The 15105-nt window shown below is 34.4% G+C and overlaps 1 protein-coding gene across 2 annotated transcripts in view; it reads right to left on the reverse strand.

The window, feature by feature from the left end:
• Positions 1–15105, reverse strand: part of LOC131737271 (calpain small subunit 1-like) — a 16666-nt gene continuing 1561 nt past the window's right edge. The window contains exons 3-11 of one of the 2 annotated variants that reach the window (XM_059025333.1): positions 14117–14153; positions 13634–13690; positions 11416–11470; positions 9963–10027; positions 8778–8846; positions 8460–8538; positions 4785–4901; positions 3587–3642; positions 1–3466 (exon numbers count right to left, since the gene is read on the reverse strand). In XM_059025333.1, the coding sequence (XP_058881316.1) occupies positions 3440–3466; positions 3587–3642; positions 4785–4901; positions 8460–8538; positions 8778–8846; positions 9963–10027; positions 11416–11470; positions 13634–13690; positions 14117–14153 (562 nt within the window). In that variant the 3' untranslated portion in view covers positions 1–3439. The remainder of the gene's footprint in view (positions 3467–3586; positions 3643–4784; positions 4902–8459; positions 8539–8777; positions 8847–9962; positions 10028–11415; positions 11471–13633; positions 13691–14116; positions 14154–15105) is intronic. The other variant, XM_059025334.1, reaches the window with a different exon arrangement.

Consider the following 15105-nt stretch of genomic DNA (forward strand, 5'->3'; position numbering starts at 1 on the left):
TTTAACCAAAACAATGGAATTTATTAAACATGCATTCACACAATATGTTCACAATACACTCAGAAAATCAACCAAAACAATTACACAGTCAATATTACACTAAAACAACATTACAATAAAACCCAAGGCATTAGGAAACAATTTATCAATTAAATGTTTGTTAAATTCACCTTAGTATATACTGATGATTAACAAAGAATGCACAAATCACACCAAACCCACGATAACCTAGCTATACCTGAATGTCGATAGAAGTTAAGAATTATACATAGTTAAATTCTGATGATGATAGAGTCTGGAAGCATGGCAATGTCAAGGCTGCAGCAATCTTAGTAGATAGTTTCTGAGCTGAGCGATGACTCTAGAGTCGTGGTTTTTATACTGTTTCAAACAAATAAATTATTTGAGTTTCTTGTGGTGCATTCTTATTGGTTAGACAGCAGTCTTAAGATTTGGGGCATTAACCCCACCCCGTCTTTCAGAATGCAGGGCAATAATAAAGGTGAAGGAGGAAAAACTTAAAAAAGTATATCATATTTGCCGTGTCTTATATTTTATTCTGAATTTCTGCTACTATGCCCAAAAGAAATGGTCTCTCTTTAGATATTAAACACGTCAGGATGCATCCTTAGTTAAAGTTGTAAATAGTTTCAGTTTATCTAGGAGATTTGCTGACTGATATTTTTTTTTGTTGGGGGCATGAGAGCACTATTCATACATCGTGCTCATAAAGATTTTAAAATCAAGATGATGTGAAAATATCCTTAAATTTTAGTTCTCTTTGTCAAATTTAAAAAAGTATTTTTGCTTGTTCGTTTGATTAGTTGTTCGAAGCCTGGTGTCTTTTTGATGTTCAATTGCTTTGATTGTCTTGCTGGGAAAGTGCCATTTGTTTGAGTGGACTGCAGATTAACATCTCCAGATGTGGGCCTTGTTTTATTAGTTAATAAAGTTAATGTGGAGATCTGTTAACTATTGTTAAATAAGGCCATAAAATAAATGTGGGCTTGAAGTAGCAGTGCTCAGGAAACATCAGGGTGGATGACACTGGCTACAGTTAGACATGGTCCTGGCAAAACCCAGGAGAACTTCCCTCCACGGGGCCTGCCACAACTATATCTGACACCTCCTGAAAATCTAACATGGGTCTCTCTCATGCAAAGACCTCCAAATGTGTTGAATAAGTTTGGTGGACTTAATTTCCCAATCACAAAACCACCAAACGCTTTTCACTTTTGAACTGACTGGTCTCCAGAAGCTAGCCTGCTGTGGCAGCACAAAGATCTTCCCCTAAATCCTTCCCAAATTCTTTTCTGCTGCAAACAACTTCAGTCTCCAATTACATTTCCAATATGAATCAATAGGAACTGATAGACTTTTAGTGGCATGTAACTGACTGTTCAAACTTTATTTAACATGAGCTACTTGTTTGAACAGAAAGCCTTATGCCATCCAGGTTGGTCACATGATTCAGATGTACTCAAACTGTGTCCCGCTTGACAGGCAAGTGATCTTCAAATTGACATAACATAATGTGAGATTTTCTATTTAATTGAATTGTATTTTTTTTCCTTACTACTAAACATGATTTTTTTTACCCTACACCACTTCCATACCAGGAATGACCAATGCACTATTTCTCTAAACAACCTGGTACAAAGATTTATATTTTAAATAAAGCATTCATTTACAAGGCATGGCTTGAGGTGTAATTACAGCTATCAAGTATTTCAAAAACTCAGACATTCTGCCAGTGGCCTATGTATAAACCCCTGAATAGTACTTATATTTATACCGTTATATAAGGCTGCCACCTTACTCCTCTGTTAAATAAAATACTAATAAACAGTTACTTTAAGCTTATTTTAAATCAAAGTTGTTTTATTGTTAGTTTTTTGGCTTTATTGTTATTTTTCTAGTGGAAGTTACTTGTACAAGTTGATCAGTCTCAGTTTGCATTGTGGAAATATTGATGAAAATAAAAGCTGCTGTTTGTGTGCACTTAACATCCGGTAGTGTGCAAATTTCAGTTGATCAATGCTCCCTACTCCATCACAGAAGCGCATATGAAAATAATTGGTCGAGTTTTTATTTTATCTTACATGTGTTTTACTTGAGGAGTATATTATGTGCAGTTTATAAATCACAGGGACAGATTAAAAGAAGGGAGATTCCCGTTTTTAAGATATCTCTTCTTAAACAAAGGGTTAACATTAGCCCTAAATAACTTAATGCAGAAATGTTTGGAATTGTACAGTATATAATCTTATGTGAGGCACATCCATATACGGTCTGAATTCAGTTGTAACCTTTCATAATCCAAAAAGAAGCAAAACAACGTGGATCGTATTCTTCATTCTTGAAATATATATTTTAATATTTAAGATTTACCAGTGAATGAACTTACATTTCAAAGGCTAAAGTCAGGAAGTTATTGATGTCTTGAGCCTCCAATGGTGAAAGTCAAACTTTTTTTTTTTAAATGAGCACATCTTTTTAATCAGATCATCAAAAAGAAAGTATATTTACAATCGATTGCTAAGCCTGCCACATTTATATATTTTTTGTAAACGTGTAATATACCTGTAGTAAAATTAATAGCACTGTTTAAACCATGGATGGGCCTTTTCAAAATACAGGTATATTAAGATATATAAAAAAGCTTGCGTTCAATTTGTCATTAAACACCACTTCACATTTACTGAAGTACTAGTGCATTATACACTTTTTTTATTAAGGTAGAAAAATTAATTAGATACATAAGGAAAAGTTATTTGCTCACATGTGCTTCTGTGTTGGAGTACAGAGCATTCAGAAAACCTCATGGCTAATTAATATGAAGCAAGATGTCAAGCTAAGAATACAATTAATTATTTTGGCAGTAAAACTGCTTTAGATTTACCTCACTAAACATATAAGTGATCGTATCAGAGGTTGGTTATATATAGTTATTTGAAACAGCAATTCTTAATTGAAATTCATGTACCACTTTCCTATACCGTCTCCTTTTCCAAAAGGAGAAGAAAATGTGATTATTTTAAAATGTTGACACTGCATCATGATATACAGCAAGGTAATTTTATATTCCACATGCAACCTCTGAGTACTTATTTGGCTATAAGTTTAGTGTGGTCAGGTGCGTTGTGTGTAGTTTCTTAACAGTTTCTTGCATACTAGTGCTGACATGTAAGTATGTAAAAAAATATATCTACAGCCTTTGCGAGAAAAAGTATGCAGCATGAGATTGCAACATAATACAAAAATGTATAGCCGATAAGTGATACAGACCTGTCAGCTGTTAGTTTACAGTTTATTAATTTTATAAACGTTTATTGGTAGTAAACTTAACAGAGGTGTTCAAATGTTTAAAGGTGGCAGCCTAACCAATTACATATTTTCGTCCAGTCCTATTAAACGCAGTAGTATTATTCCAGTATCTTCATGAATACATGGTGTAAAACATCCACTGTAAAGAAAAAAACAAAACAAAATAGAAGCATGTCATGTTTCCTGAGAACATATAGTGACTTCATAAATTATAATATTTATAAAAACATAATCTCACAGGTATAATTCTGAGCATTACCTCTTCCTCCTGAAGATAAATGCCTATTCCGTCATGTGACCTTTGTCTAAATCTTTCTGTAAAATAAAAATAACACTGAAATTCCCTTAATTAAACCCAGGTTGCTCCTAACAATTTATTTTATTTTATTGTGTAAGTATCAATAGTAATGGCTTTTGGCTATATGGAGAATGAAACCGAAAAATCTTTTGAACCTTTACTTCAGGACTTTGACAAAACATGATTATAGATGTAGACAGTGTTGCCATGGAAACTGACTGATGTTGAAGGGGAATTGGTATAGTGCCATTATCAAAATGGGAGTGCAGTATTCAATGTAATAGAGACAGCTAGTCAGTAGAATGAAGTGTCCTTTTAGTGCTCTTTGCAGTAAATGTTAAACTTAGTCTGACAATATAACAAAAAGGTTACATTTGACACGAACTACATGTATAGTACAGTATGTTAGTAGTGTCAAACCTCTTATATAGTTATTAGACCAGTGCCATTAGTAAAAGGCACACTATGTTAGTTGATGAAATGAAAAGCTTTAGAACTATCATTAAATTGTAAACAAATATTCATATTGACAGAAACAGAGTTTGAAAACCCATGTTCCCTTCAAAAAGTATGTAAAACATACTAAAAGTTGGCAAGCTAACACTTCAGAGCAAAATAAATATATGCTTATATATTGATAAAATATTTCTCTTCCATTCGGGGGGTGTCAGGTACAGGTTTATAATAAGGGTGTCAAATCAGACCACCATGTGCAGTCTCAACCACCCCCCCCATAAGCATATCATTTAATGGTTTGTCTGGTTGCTGCTCTACAGTATATTTCATTCATTGAGAACTTTAAATCCTATTAACGTCTAGAATGACTGCAGGAAGCCATGAACCAAAGGGGTTTTATTTTAGATGGAGTTTCACTTGTGAATGAAATTTAAATATAACTCAATATTTCCTATTGAATTCATAGTATGTTAATATCAATTCAGGATACATTCAATAGATGTAGGTATATTAAGAATATCCGCTAAGGATATAAAACGAAAAGAAAAATCAAGAAGTGATTTGCATTTCTGGCCAGCAATAAAATGTCAATTCAAAATATGGCATTGTTATTATGTCAATTGCATAATTACTCATGAAAATGTGTTTTGTAGAAGAAATACATTGCCAGTACATATGTAAATGTTTCAAAATACTGACTTACTAGTCATAGACCTTAGGCGTAGCATTAGACACAGAAAGCTCTCCAAATTAATTTTGTCTGATGGGTCTGTGTGTCTCTGAATCACAATATCCAAAAGATGGTCACTTAGTTTAATACCTAAAATAATTTGAAGACAGTAAGTGTAATAAACAAAATTAAAAAAAAAAAAAAACAGTTAATGTGCTAAAATATGTTAATGCTATACAAAACTGAATATAGTGCTCCCTCACTATTTCTCATTTACAATCATGAAATACCTTTATGAATTGGTAAAAGGCCACTGGGCAGTAGGTTATACGACAACGGGACACTGCTCTCTCATTGTTATTTATTGAGCTGCTTACTGGTGAAACGTTTCACATGGACGCTCTAGCCCTGCACTCTAAAAGTAACTTATTTCAGTGGAGTGCAAGATTTTTTCAGACAAAAAAGGGAAATAAATAAATAACTTTAAAAAGTAGTACTAGCGCCGTACTAAGAGCGGCTGGCAGAGTGTTATATAAACTCGATTTTGAGAGGTATGTTTTATCGTCCTTTTCAAAACAGCTCGGGATGGCATTTCTTGTGCTCTGTGTTCGTGTGACAGAGAATTGTCCATGTTTCGTAAAAAACTGTGCGGTACTTTAAATTACAGAAATTATTATTATTATTATTATTATTATTATTATTATTATTATTATTTGCTAAAATAACTCAAACGGCTGCGTCTTTAAACACCATATTTAGCATGCGGATAGTACTCATCACTTTAAAACATAAGCATAAACATCTATATTCGTAATACTAATAAACTGTGTATGATAATGTATTACAAACAATATAATGAGCATGATAATTAATATTACCAAATGTTTGAAGGTTTGTTTCTGAACACAAAAATCACGTAATAAAATTGCACACAAACAATTATGGACTTGCAGCATTTGACTGATCATTTACGTTCAGAACCCTCCTTCCGTGTGAGCTGTGTAAGACACTATAAATACAGTATAGTTGTGAATACACTAGGGTAGCTGCATTTGAACAAAAACAAAAGTAAAGGCAGCGCTTAAAACTGTTTGTCAATTTTTAGTTTTATTAGTTAACAGTTACAAATATATGGGAGATCCTGTTGTTCATGTTTATTAGGCTATTATCTTGTTTATATTAAGCGATGAAATTTTGAATCGATTGTACGGAAATGTTCCATTCTCCTGATGGCGCCATTTGAATCAATGTACATTTTTAAACAACGTATAAATATTGTGGCAGACTAGGGGGAGGAAGAGAGAAAAAAAATGTGTCCAAGAGGGGCTACATTCCCCAAAATGCCACGGGAAAGAGCCAGGGTGAGGTACACCTTCCTCTAAAAGTTAATAAAAATAGAAGGGAGTGTGTAATCTGAAAAAGAAATGTTTTGTGACTGGCAAACAGCTTAGCTGTCCAGTGTATTAGCTTAAAGTCTGACTGTTCAAAGTTTAATTAGTACTCCATGTAGGAGTTAGGTTTTTGTTTGTTCACCTGTGTTTGTGTAAGTAAAAGTGCATGCAAGTGCTAAAGTACAATTCTGGTGTCTTTGTGTTTTAAAAAGGCAAAACAAACCTCAGCCATAAGGCTGTGTTACAGTCTAAATACATTTATGTTTTTATTAATATTCAATCAGATAGCTAGCCTAATATAAATAACTAAAGTATTAATGTTTTTAAAAATTGTTAAATATAATAGCCTAATAAGCGCTTGTTGTATGCATGAGAAGTATATGTGTATAAGGTATCTAAAATGTGGTCCCACTTGGGAATGTTTTTTATAATAGTAGATATTTTTTCTTATACAAAAACTAAGATTTGCACTACAAATAATAAATAGCAAGCCAGAAAAATCCTTTATGATATACAGAGGACAGGACTACAATCTAAATGGAGGGATCTACTTTCCATTGCATATAAATATCATGTTTTAAAATCAGCCTTCCAGTGAAAAAAGAATGGACATTAAACACAAAAAAACTACGGTTTTAGTTGACAGTAAAAGATGGCAATTCTGAAAAAGACGGGAAATTGTCAGGTAAGGCTGCTACAGCGCCCTTACCTGACCCATGTCAAGGCTTTCCAACACTCACTGCTTAACTGGTACAGTAGGTGGGTTCACTTCAGACAACATGTGTACTCAGTGGGTTGCTGAGGATTCAAAAGGATTAAGGTTCTCTTAACCAGCCTAATACATATCCTTTAGAAGAGTCATTGTTTAAGGCTGTAGATTTTTTTTTTTTTTTATCAAGAAGTTGTGGCCACTATGTATTAAAGTTGCGGTTTTGGCGCGTTCTATACTTGCTTTCAAGATGGATTTGTATTCACTTGTTCAAAAACAACAATAAGAAAAAAACCAAACATACAAATAGATAACCAGAACATAAGTTCTTAAGACTCCCTCTTTATCACCATTTGAAATAAAACATTTTACGCTGTGTTTCACTACAACTGAAGAGTTGCAGCTAACAATAATAACGCGTAACATACAGTACCTACATAACAAGCTCTCACAAAATTGAACAGCCACTACAGTATTTGCAAAGCGGCAATAAACCTTCAGTCACAAAATTGAACAGTAATTAAGTACAGTACTTGCATTACGGCCCACCGTCGTCTTTTCCGTTGCTAACCATAGCAACGGGAAAGAAGCTCACTGATTGGCTAGAGAGGATGACAATGCATATCAATCCCCCACTAGCAAAAGACAATGTGAGAGTGACGTTTCCTTTTCTGTTTCAGTTTATTTTCCAGCATTATTTTGCAACAAAATTACATATAAATAATAGAAACATTGTAGTCATGTTAAAAGTATAAAAAAGTTGTGGTCTGTGTTAAAAGTTGCGGTTTCCGCAACAAATTCAAGGCCCGCGATTTTCTTACAGCTTTAGTCATTGATATAAATGATATAAAGTTCATGGATTGATTGGTTGGAAAATGCTTGTGTAACATATTATTTGTCTCCTTTCAATGATCTCATTACTACTGAACCCCTAAAGGGACATGGTGTAAATTAAAAAGGGAGGCTACTATCTCATGAGCATGAGATATTATAGTAAATTGTGAGCACAAGATATTATATAGATAGTAGCCCCCCGTTTTAATTTTTACACCATGTACCTTTACGTGTTCCATACATCAAATTTCTTTTCCAGCATATCAAACACTTCTTGTGTCCTTCATAAACAAAACCAAAATCCCCAAAAAAGAAAGAAAAAAGCTGGAATGGTCATAACAGTTGTAAATATTTGTATACTTAGAAAAGTACGCAATAAATAACTTGTCTCACTCCAGATGTGTTACTCCAGATAAATAACTTGTCTCACTCCAGTGGTGCCCTTACGTGACAATTTCCCATCTTTTTCGGAATTATCAGCTCTTACCGTCAAGTAAAAGTTTTTTTCTGTTTAATAATAATGATAATGGCACTACTGTGGCATGTTACAAGGTACTAATGGAACTCAGCAGGTCGAGGGCTTCAACAAGGGAGTTCCCTAATTATCGAGGAAATATATTATATGTACAACTTCCTGTCAACATGGCCTAACTGTAAATAACGACATAATGAGGGAGCACTGAACATTGGCATTATATAATGTTATTTAAGATAATTCTGCAAAATAAAAAGTGCTATAAACAACAAAGAAAATAATTGAAAAAAAATTATTACCGCTTGCCAGTATTGCATTCTTCATCTCATGTAAATTGAGCAATCCAGAACTTTTCTCATCACATTGGTTGAAGATTTCCTAAGGAAATAATACAACTATTGACTGAATACTATGGGTCCTATTTTGAAGCATGTGCATTTTTTTTTAAAGGAATATTTTGTTTAGCAAAAAGCAAGTTATTTTCAGGTAAGAGCATTTCATTTTTTCTGTGTAGTTTTCTATCTCGTTTTTATACCTTTCAGACAAAGTGCTTTTGCGCTTTAAAAACAGGGTCATATAAAATGTAATTAAATGCAGAATAAAAAAGGAATCCAGACCTGGTAGTCAGTAATCTTTTTCCACAATTCTTCAAATTCACTAGTATTCAGTTTTCCATTGGCATTGAGCTGCATGGTGTGGTAGTTAAGGTATTGTATTTCAACAGAAGCACCCTGTAAAGTGTATAACATGTATTTGACTTTTTAGCTTCTTGAGACATGGAAAAATAAAGAAATAAATTGTTGTGATAAGATCACAAGATTTCAGGATCTCAATATTTCAGTTTGGTTGCATTATTATCATTTATTTTTTAATCTATGTCCTCAGTGACCGATTATTTAGCGTTGTGAGTTAAATAGACAGTATCTTGAACACATAATTTCTACAATGTGTACTGTATTGAATGCCCATAATGTACTAAGCAGCATTTTTAAAGACCACAATTTTTATACAGATAAGTGTAAATGTCAATACAATAGACCTTGTAGAAAGGTTTATTGAAATACTATTTTAAAACTAGTGTGTAACACTGCAGAGATCCTAACAGAACCATTAGCAGACCACAGCCATACCTGCGATGGCAACGGATTTGTACCAGATATTGCATGATACAAAAGTACATCAGTGTCTGATGAATGAGAATGCTTTAATGATAGCACCTGTGTTATATTTATATTAAACTAGGAACTTGTGTATGTCCTCCTACTGTATTACTGAACGTTTTAATCCAAAGCTCCATGAAACTGGGAAAGTAATGAGTCATAAAAGCAGCACAGAATTTCTCTGTCACGTCATTGCCATTACAAATCATCTGATAACAATACAAGAGATAGGATTGACATGCAGGGATGTAACAATATATGTGGGTCTATAGTTTCAAAGCATTTCTTCCATTCTTTAATTAACTTCTATGTTTTGAAAGGGGGAAAAAGTCAAGACCTTTAGTGCTTAAGAGAAATTTAACCAGTGTTTTACTGTTTAGTGTTGTCGATTTAATCGACAGTATCTATCACGACCTTCGGGTGAGATGTAAAACCGAGGTCCTATTGTAAGTGACTCTGCAGCAGTTGTTGATGCATAGCTCACTCCCAAGTCTCTGTAAGTTGTGTTGGATAAAAGCATTTGCTAAATGACTAAATAATTTAAAATTGTATGTTGCAGATGTTGCATTTATTTTGATCATTTTAATAAAATAGTTTGAATCAGCTAGTATTTAACCCCAAAATGTCTGTTTAAAAGGATACATCCATGACAGCTAGAATTCCTTTGCAAGCATCAAAGCTGAATCCCCCTGTTGTAGAGATATTTCCTGCAGAAAAATAAATTATTTTAGAATTATAGAAAAGGCCTAGAGCAAAATGGAAATTCTGAAGTGTTGCTAAATGTGTCTAAAGCTTAGACATGTTTAGCAACAGTAACCCTTTATCCAACCATTTCTTAACCAATAGAAGACCTATCTACATGTTTATGCACATACATTTGACATTACTGAAAAAGTAGTTGGATAAAATGTTTTTGGATCCAGGTGTTTATTAACAATATTAATGCTGTAGTAATTTCCATGTTTTAAACAAATATATATATATAGATATAGATATAGATATAGATATATAGATATATAGATATATAAGCCATAATTAGCATCAAATGTAATTTTCAACATGGAGAGACCTATTTTGAAGCAAGTGGAAATGAAAAATTTAACTGGTTAAAATCATTATATTCTTATATGGTTTTAAAATAAACCTGTAAAACCCATCAATACTTAACAAATACACTGCTACCTCACTATAATGCGATTGTCGGGGTCCATAGTTAGGAGACTGCGTTATTTGTGTTTGACCTTATAATGAATATTGGCATTTTTGTTCCCGAAATGATTTACAATGGCCAATTGTTTTTACTTAATATTGTAGCATATGGTGGAAAATGAAGGAAGGAAACACGCACAATTTGCAGATACTCAAATCCACGGTTTATTGGGACGATTATTCCCGGTCCATTAGCCTGGGCCACACCAAAAACAACAAACAGCCTTGCACTCTCACAGCAGCACATTTACACAGTAGCTTGTCTCACTCTTTAGCACAGCACATTTTTTTTCGTAGCGCGAACCTCTTTGGAGTCAATCTTATCAAGAAGTTTTTCTTCGTCTTTTAGCCATCCACGCAGTGTAGATTCCGTAACATTTATATATTTTGAAACTGCTGCTTGAGTTTCTCCTTTTGTTACTCTGTCCACTGCATCAAGTTTCATTTTAACAGATTAAGATTTTTGTTTTTTGCTGTCTGCTGTGCTTCATACTGTATATCTGGAACATTCACCCAATGTTTGCGAGTCTATGGGGCAAATGGGAGCCACGACCTTACCGTGTTATAACCAATTCCGCACTATAACATGCCACATTATAAAGGGGTAGCACTGTATGCTTGTTTTTAACATCATCATTTATCATTATTAAACATAAAAAAACACTTTCAAGAACTTGTATAAATGGTCTGAATGCAACCCAAAATCCAAAGGTGTAATATTAAAGACATGTTGAAGTCAGGTATAATGACCTGGGGAATAATCATTTTATTTCAAGCTTTGTATACAATGAATCATTACCCAAGTACCGTAAGACCTGCTGCGTAACCAAATGCAAAACGTCCAGCTTAAGTCTTTGAGTTCTAAAAAACCACCACATAGCCTTACCCTTCAGACTGTCGTTAAGGAGTCTTTGCAAATCATTAGCATTGATTTCTTGGCCCTTGTTGAATAAGAAAAAATGATTTTATTAAAAACAAAAATACATATATGATATATGTTCAGTACTATCAAGAACTTGTATAAATGGTGTCTGATAAAATACATTTACTTATAGCTCTAGTGGACAGACAGTATACAGTTGCCTATAGAAAGTCTACACCCCCTTTCAAAATTTTCACCTTTTGTTGTGTTATAGCCTGGAATTAAAATGCATTAAAATTGTTTGTTTTCATTTATCTACACATCCTACCCCACAACTTCCAAGTGAAAAAAATATTCTAGAAATTTGTAGGTTGTTGGTTGGATAAGTGTCCACCCCCCTTGTAATAGCAATCCTAAATTAGCTCAGGTGTAACCAATCGCCTTCAAAATCACACACCAAGTTACGTGGCCTCCACCTGTGTTAAATTGTTGTGATTCACATGATTTCAGTATAAATTCAGCAGTTCCTGTAGGTTCCCTCTGCTGGTAGTGCATTTCAAAGCAAAGACTCAAGCACAAAGGCGCTTTCAAAAGAACTCCGGGACAAAGTTGTTAAGGCACAAAGTTGTTAAGGGATGGGTATAAAAAATATCAAAAGCCTTGAATATCTCTTGGAGCATGGTCAAGACGATTATTAGGAAGTGGAAGGTGTATGGCACCACCAAGGTCCTGCCTAGATCAGACCGTCCCTCCAAACTGGATGACCAAGCAAGAAGGAGACTGATCAGAGGCTACCAAGAGGCCAATGGCAACTTTGCAAGAGCTACAGGCTTTTATGGCCAAGACTGGTCAAAGTGTGCATGTGACAACAATATCCCAAGCACTCCACAAATCTGGCCTATATGGTAGGGTGGCAAGAAGGAAGCCATTACTCAAGAAAGACCACCTTTAATCCCTTTTGAAGTATGCAAAAAACACTCAGGAGATTCTGTAGCCATGTGGCAAGTTTTGTGGTCTGACGAAACTAAAATGGAACTTTTTGGCCTAAATGCAAAGTGTTATGTTTGGCGCAAACCCAACACAGCGCATCACCCAAAGAACACCATCCCTACTGTGAAGCATGGTGATGGCAGCATCATGTTATGGGGATGTTTCTCATCGGCAGGGACTGGGGTACTTGTCAGGATAGAAGGGAAAATGAATGGAGCAAAGTACAGAGAAGTCCTTGAGGAAAACCTGCTGCCCTCTGCAAGAAAGCTGAAACTGGGACGGAAGTTCACCTTTCAGCATGACAACGACCCAAAGCGCACAGCCAAAGCTACACTGGAGTGGCTAAGGAACAAAAAGGTAAATGTCCTTGAGTGGTCCAGTCAGAGCCCCAACCTAAATCCAATCAAATTTGTGTCATGACTTGAAGATTGCTGTCTATCAATGCTCCCCAAGGAACTTGACAGAGCTTGAACAGTTTTGTAAAGAAGAATGGCCAAATATTGCCAAATCTAGGTGTGCAAAGTTGATAGAGACCTATCCCAACAGACTCACAGCAGTAATTGCTGCCAAAGGTGCTTCCACCAAGTATTAACTCAGGGCGATGGAGACTTATCCAGTTATGATCTTTCAGTTTTGTATTTTTAATATATATATTTTTTCTAAATAAAAACTTTTTTTTTAAAAAACAGTGTGTAGTATGGTGTGTAGATAAATGGAAAAAATCTTAATTTAAATGCATGAAACTCTGAGGCACTGACACAACAAAATGTGAAAAAGGTTCAAGGGGGTGTAGACTTTCTATAGGCACTGTATGTCCATTGTAATGCATCAGCTGCGATTGAAATCAATCAGCCGAGGTTTGTTTTTTTTCATTTTTGATTTCCAATTTCGTTAACCTGTGAGTGCCCACTGTAAACTCAACTATCTCTTGTTGAAGCGCACATCAGCATAGGTTAGCACCTGATTACCTGCTGCTGGTCTAAAAGTAGCAAGCACTGTCACTTGGTAGATAGACTGTCTAGCATTTAAAGAGTGAAACAGAAGGAAAATAGTTTGGACTTTAGGGAGTATATCTTGGGAAAAACTTTTATGTTCATTTTTAATGCCTCCGGACTTTAACCTGAAGAAGATGGTTAAAGTCACATTTAGTTGGTCCGCAATTTAGTACTTTATCCAACACTCCAGGCTAATTTTAAGATAACATGCATACACTATTTTTTTATTTTTGTAATTACAATAAAAATCATCTTACCTGACTAGAATATTTGGCAAAAACCTTCTTGTGAGAGTTCACATGTGAAACACTTAGCTGTTGAAAAAGCATGATACATTGCAAGTACATCATTTGAAAATGATTAGAGTATTAAAGAGTTACAGAACATGCTACAATCTTTACATGAAACATATCACTCTACCTTTTGCTGTATCCCATATATTGTTCAACATAATGTCAATATTTGTTATATTTTTCATGGTTCTTAAATCAGATGGGGAATAAAAGTGATGCTATTTTTTTAACTGAACACTCGAGTGTTTTCATAAGATAACATCTTTCTCCTGGAGAACACTCCTGAATCTAAGTTGAGAAATGTTATTTATTTTTTTTCCAAATCACAAAACATTTAGGAGTGTCAAAAAGATACATCAAAGGGATTTTTTTTATGTAAACACTGCAGTGTTCTATGATCCTGTAAATAACAATTAAGATATTATTAAGATATTATTGTGCTTTTACCTGAGAGAATTGTAAATTAAGATCAGAATCCATTTTTCTAAAACACAAGCAAAAAAGACAAATCACGTTTATTTTCATAAACCTCTAAACAGAAAATACGCCTAACATTATTATGACTTTTATATTGTCATCACAGGTACATTTTCTGTGTACAGAAGTGTGATACCAGGCTCTATACAGCAGGTCATGTGACTGTTCAAGGGGTTCTTCACACTGTACATATTAATAATTTGCATTTCTTACCTACTCAGTATCCTTGAAATCGGTGTATAGCCAATAAATACCGGAAAAACACTGGAAATGGTTTCTCAATTCATGTTGACTTCACCCCTTTCCCATTTAAAAAACAAAAACCTACTATTACTACAAAAAAAACCCTACATTTCTCAATGCAGTTGAGCAATGTCCCTCCATCCTGACTTGTATCGATCATTGATTCAAACTGAATACTTAAAACCCACCACAACTACTGAGTGGCAGCAAATTCGTACATTGTTATTGGAGACTCTGCTTGCAAGATTTAAAATGGAGACTTGTTCATGTGATTTAAAGCTATATTACAGTTAGATAGGGATGATTTAAAACTAAATTGTGGATTGTGGCAAATGCAAAAATGCCTAGACACACAAAAACCCCAGAAGAATGTGCCTGTGACCATAAGGATTTAGTTGAGGAAGACAGCAAAGAAGGTACAACTTAAGTGTGCAAGTACTGTCGAGTTACTATACATATTGTGACAGAAAAAAATGCCCAAGCATTTTGGAAAGTAACCGAAAACAATAATTTCATATAGTATATAAAAGACAGATAAGCACCAAAAAATATAATTAATAAAAAAGAAGCCCTAATTATAACCTGTTTATCTGATACAGTAGCATCTGCATCTGTGGCTCAGTTAAAATAAAATGTTTTAATTATCTGCCTCATGTTCCCTGGTTAGCAGACAGGAAGTTGCAGATACAGGAAGTCCAGGACCATGACCAAACCCC

The sequence above is a fragment of the Acipenser ruthenus genome, chromosome 6, assembly GCF_902713425.1.
Source record: "Acipenser ruthenus chromosome 6, fAciRut3.2 maternal haplotype, whole genome shotgun sequence".
Taxonomy (NCBI): Eukaryota; Metazoa; Chordata; class Actinopteri; order Acipenseriformes; family Acipenseridae; genus Acipenser; species Acipenser ruthenus.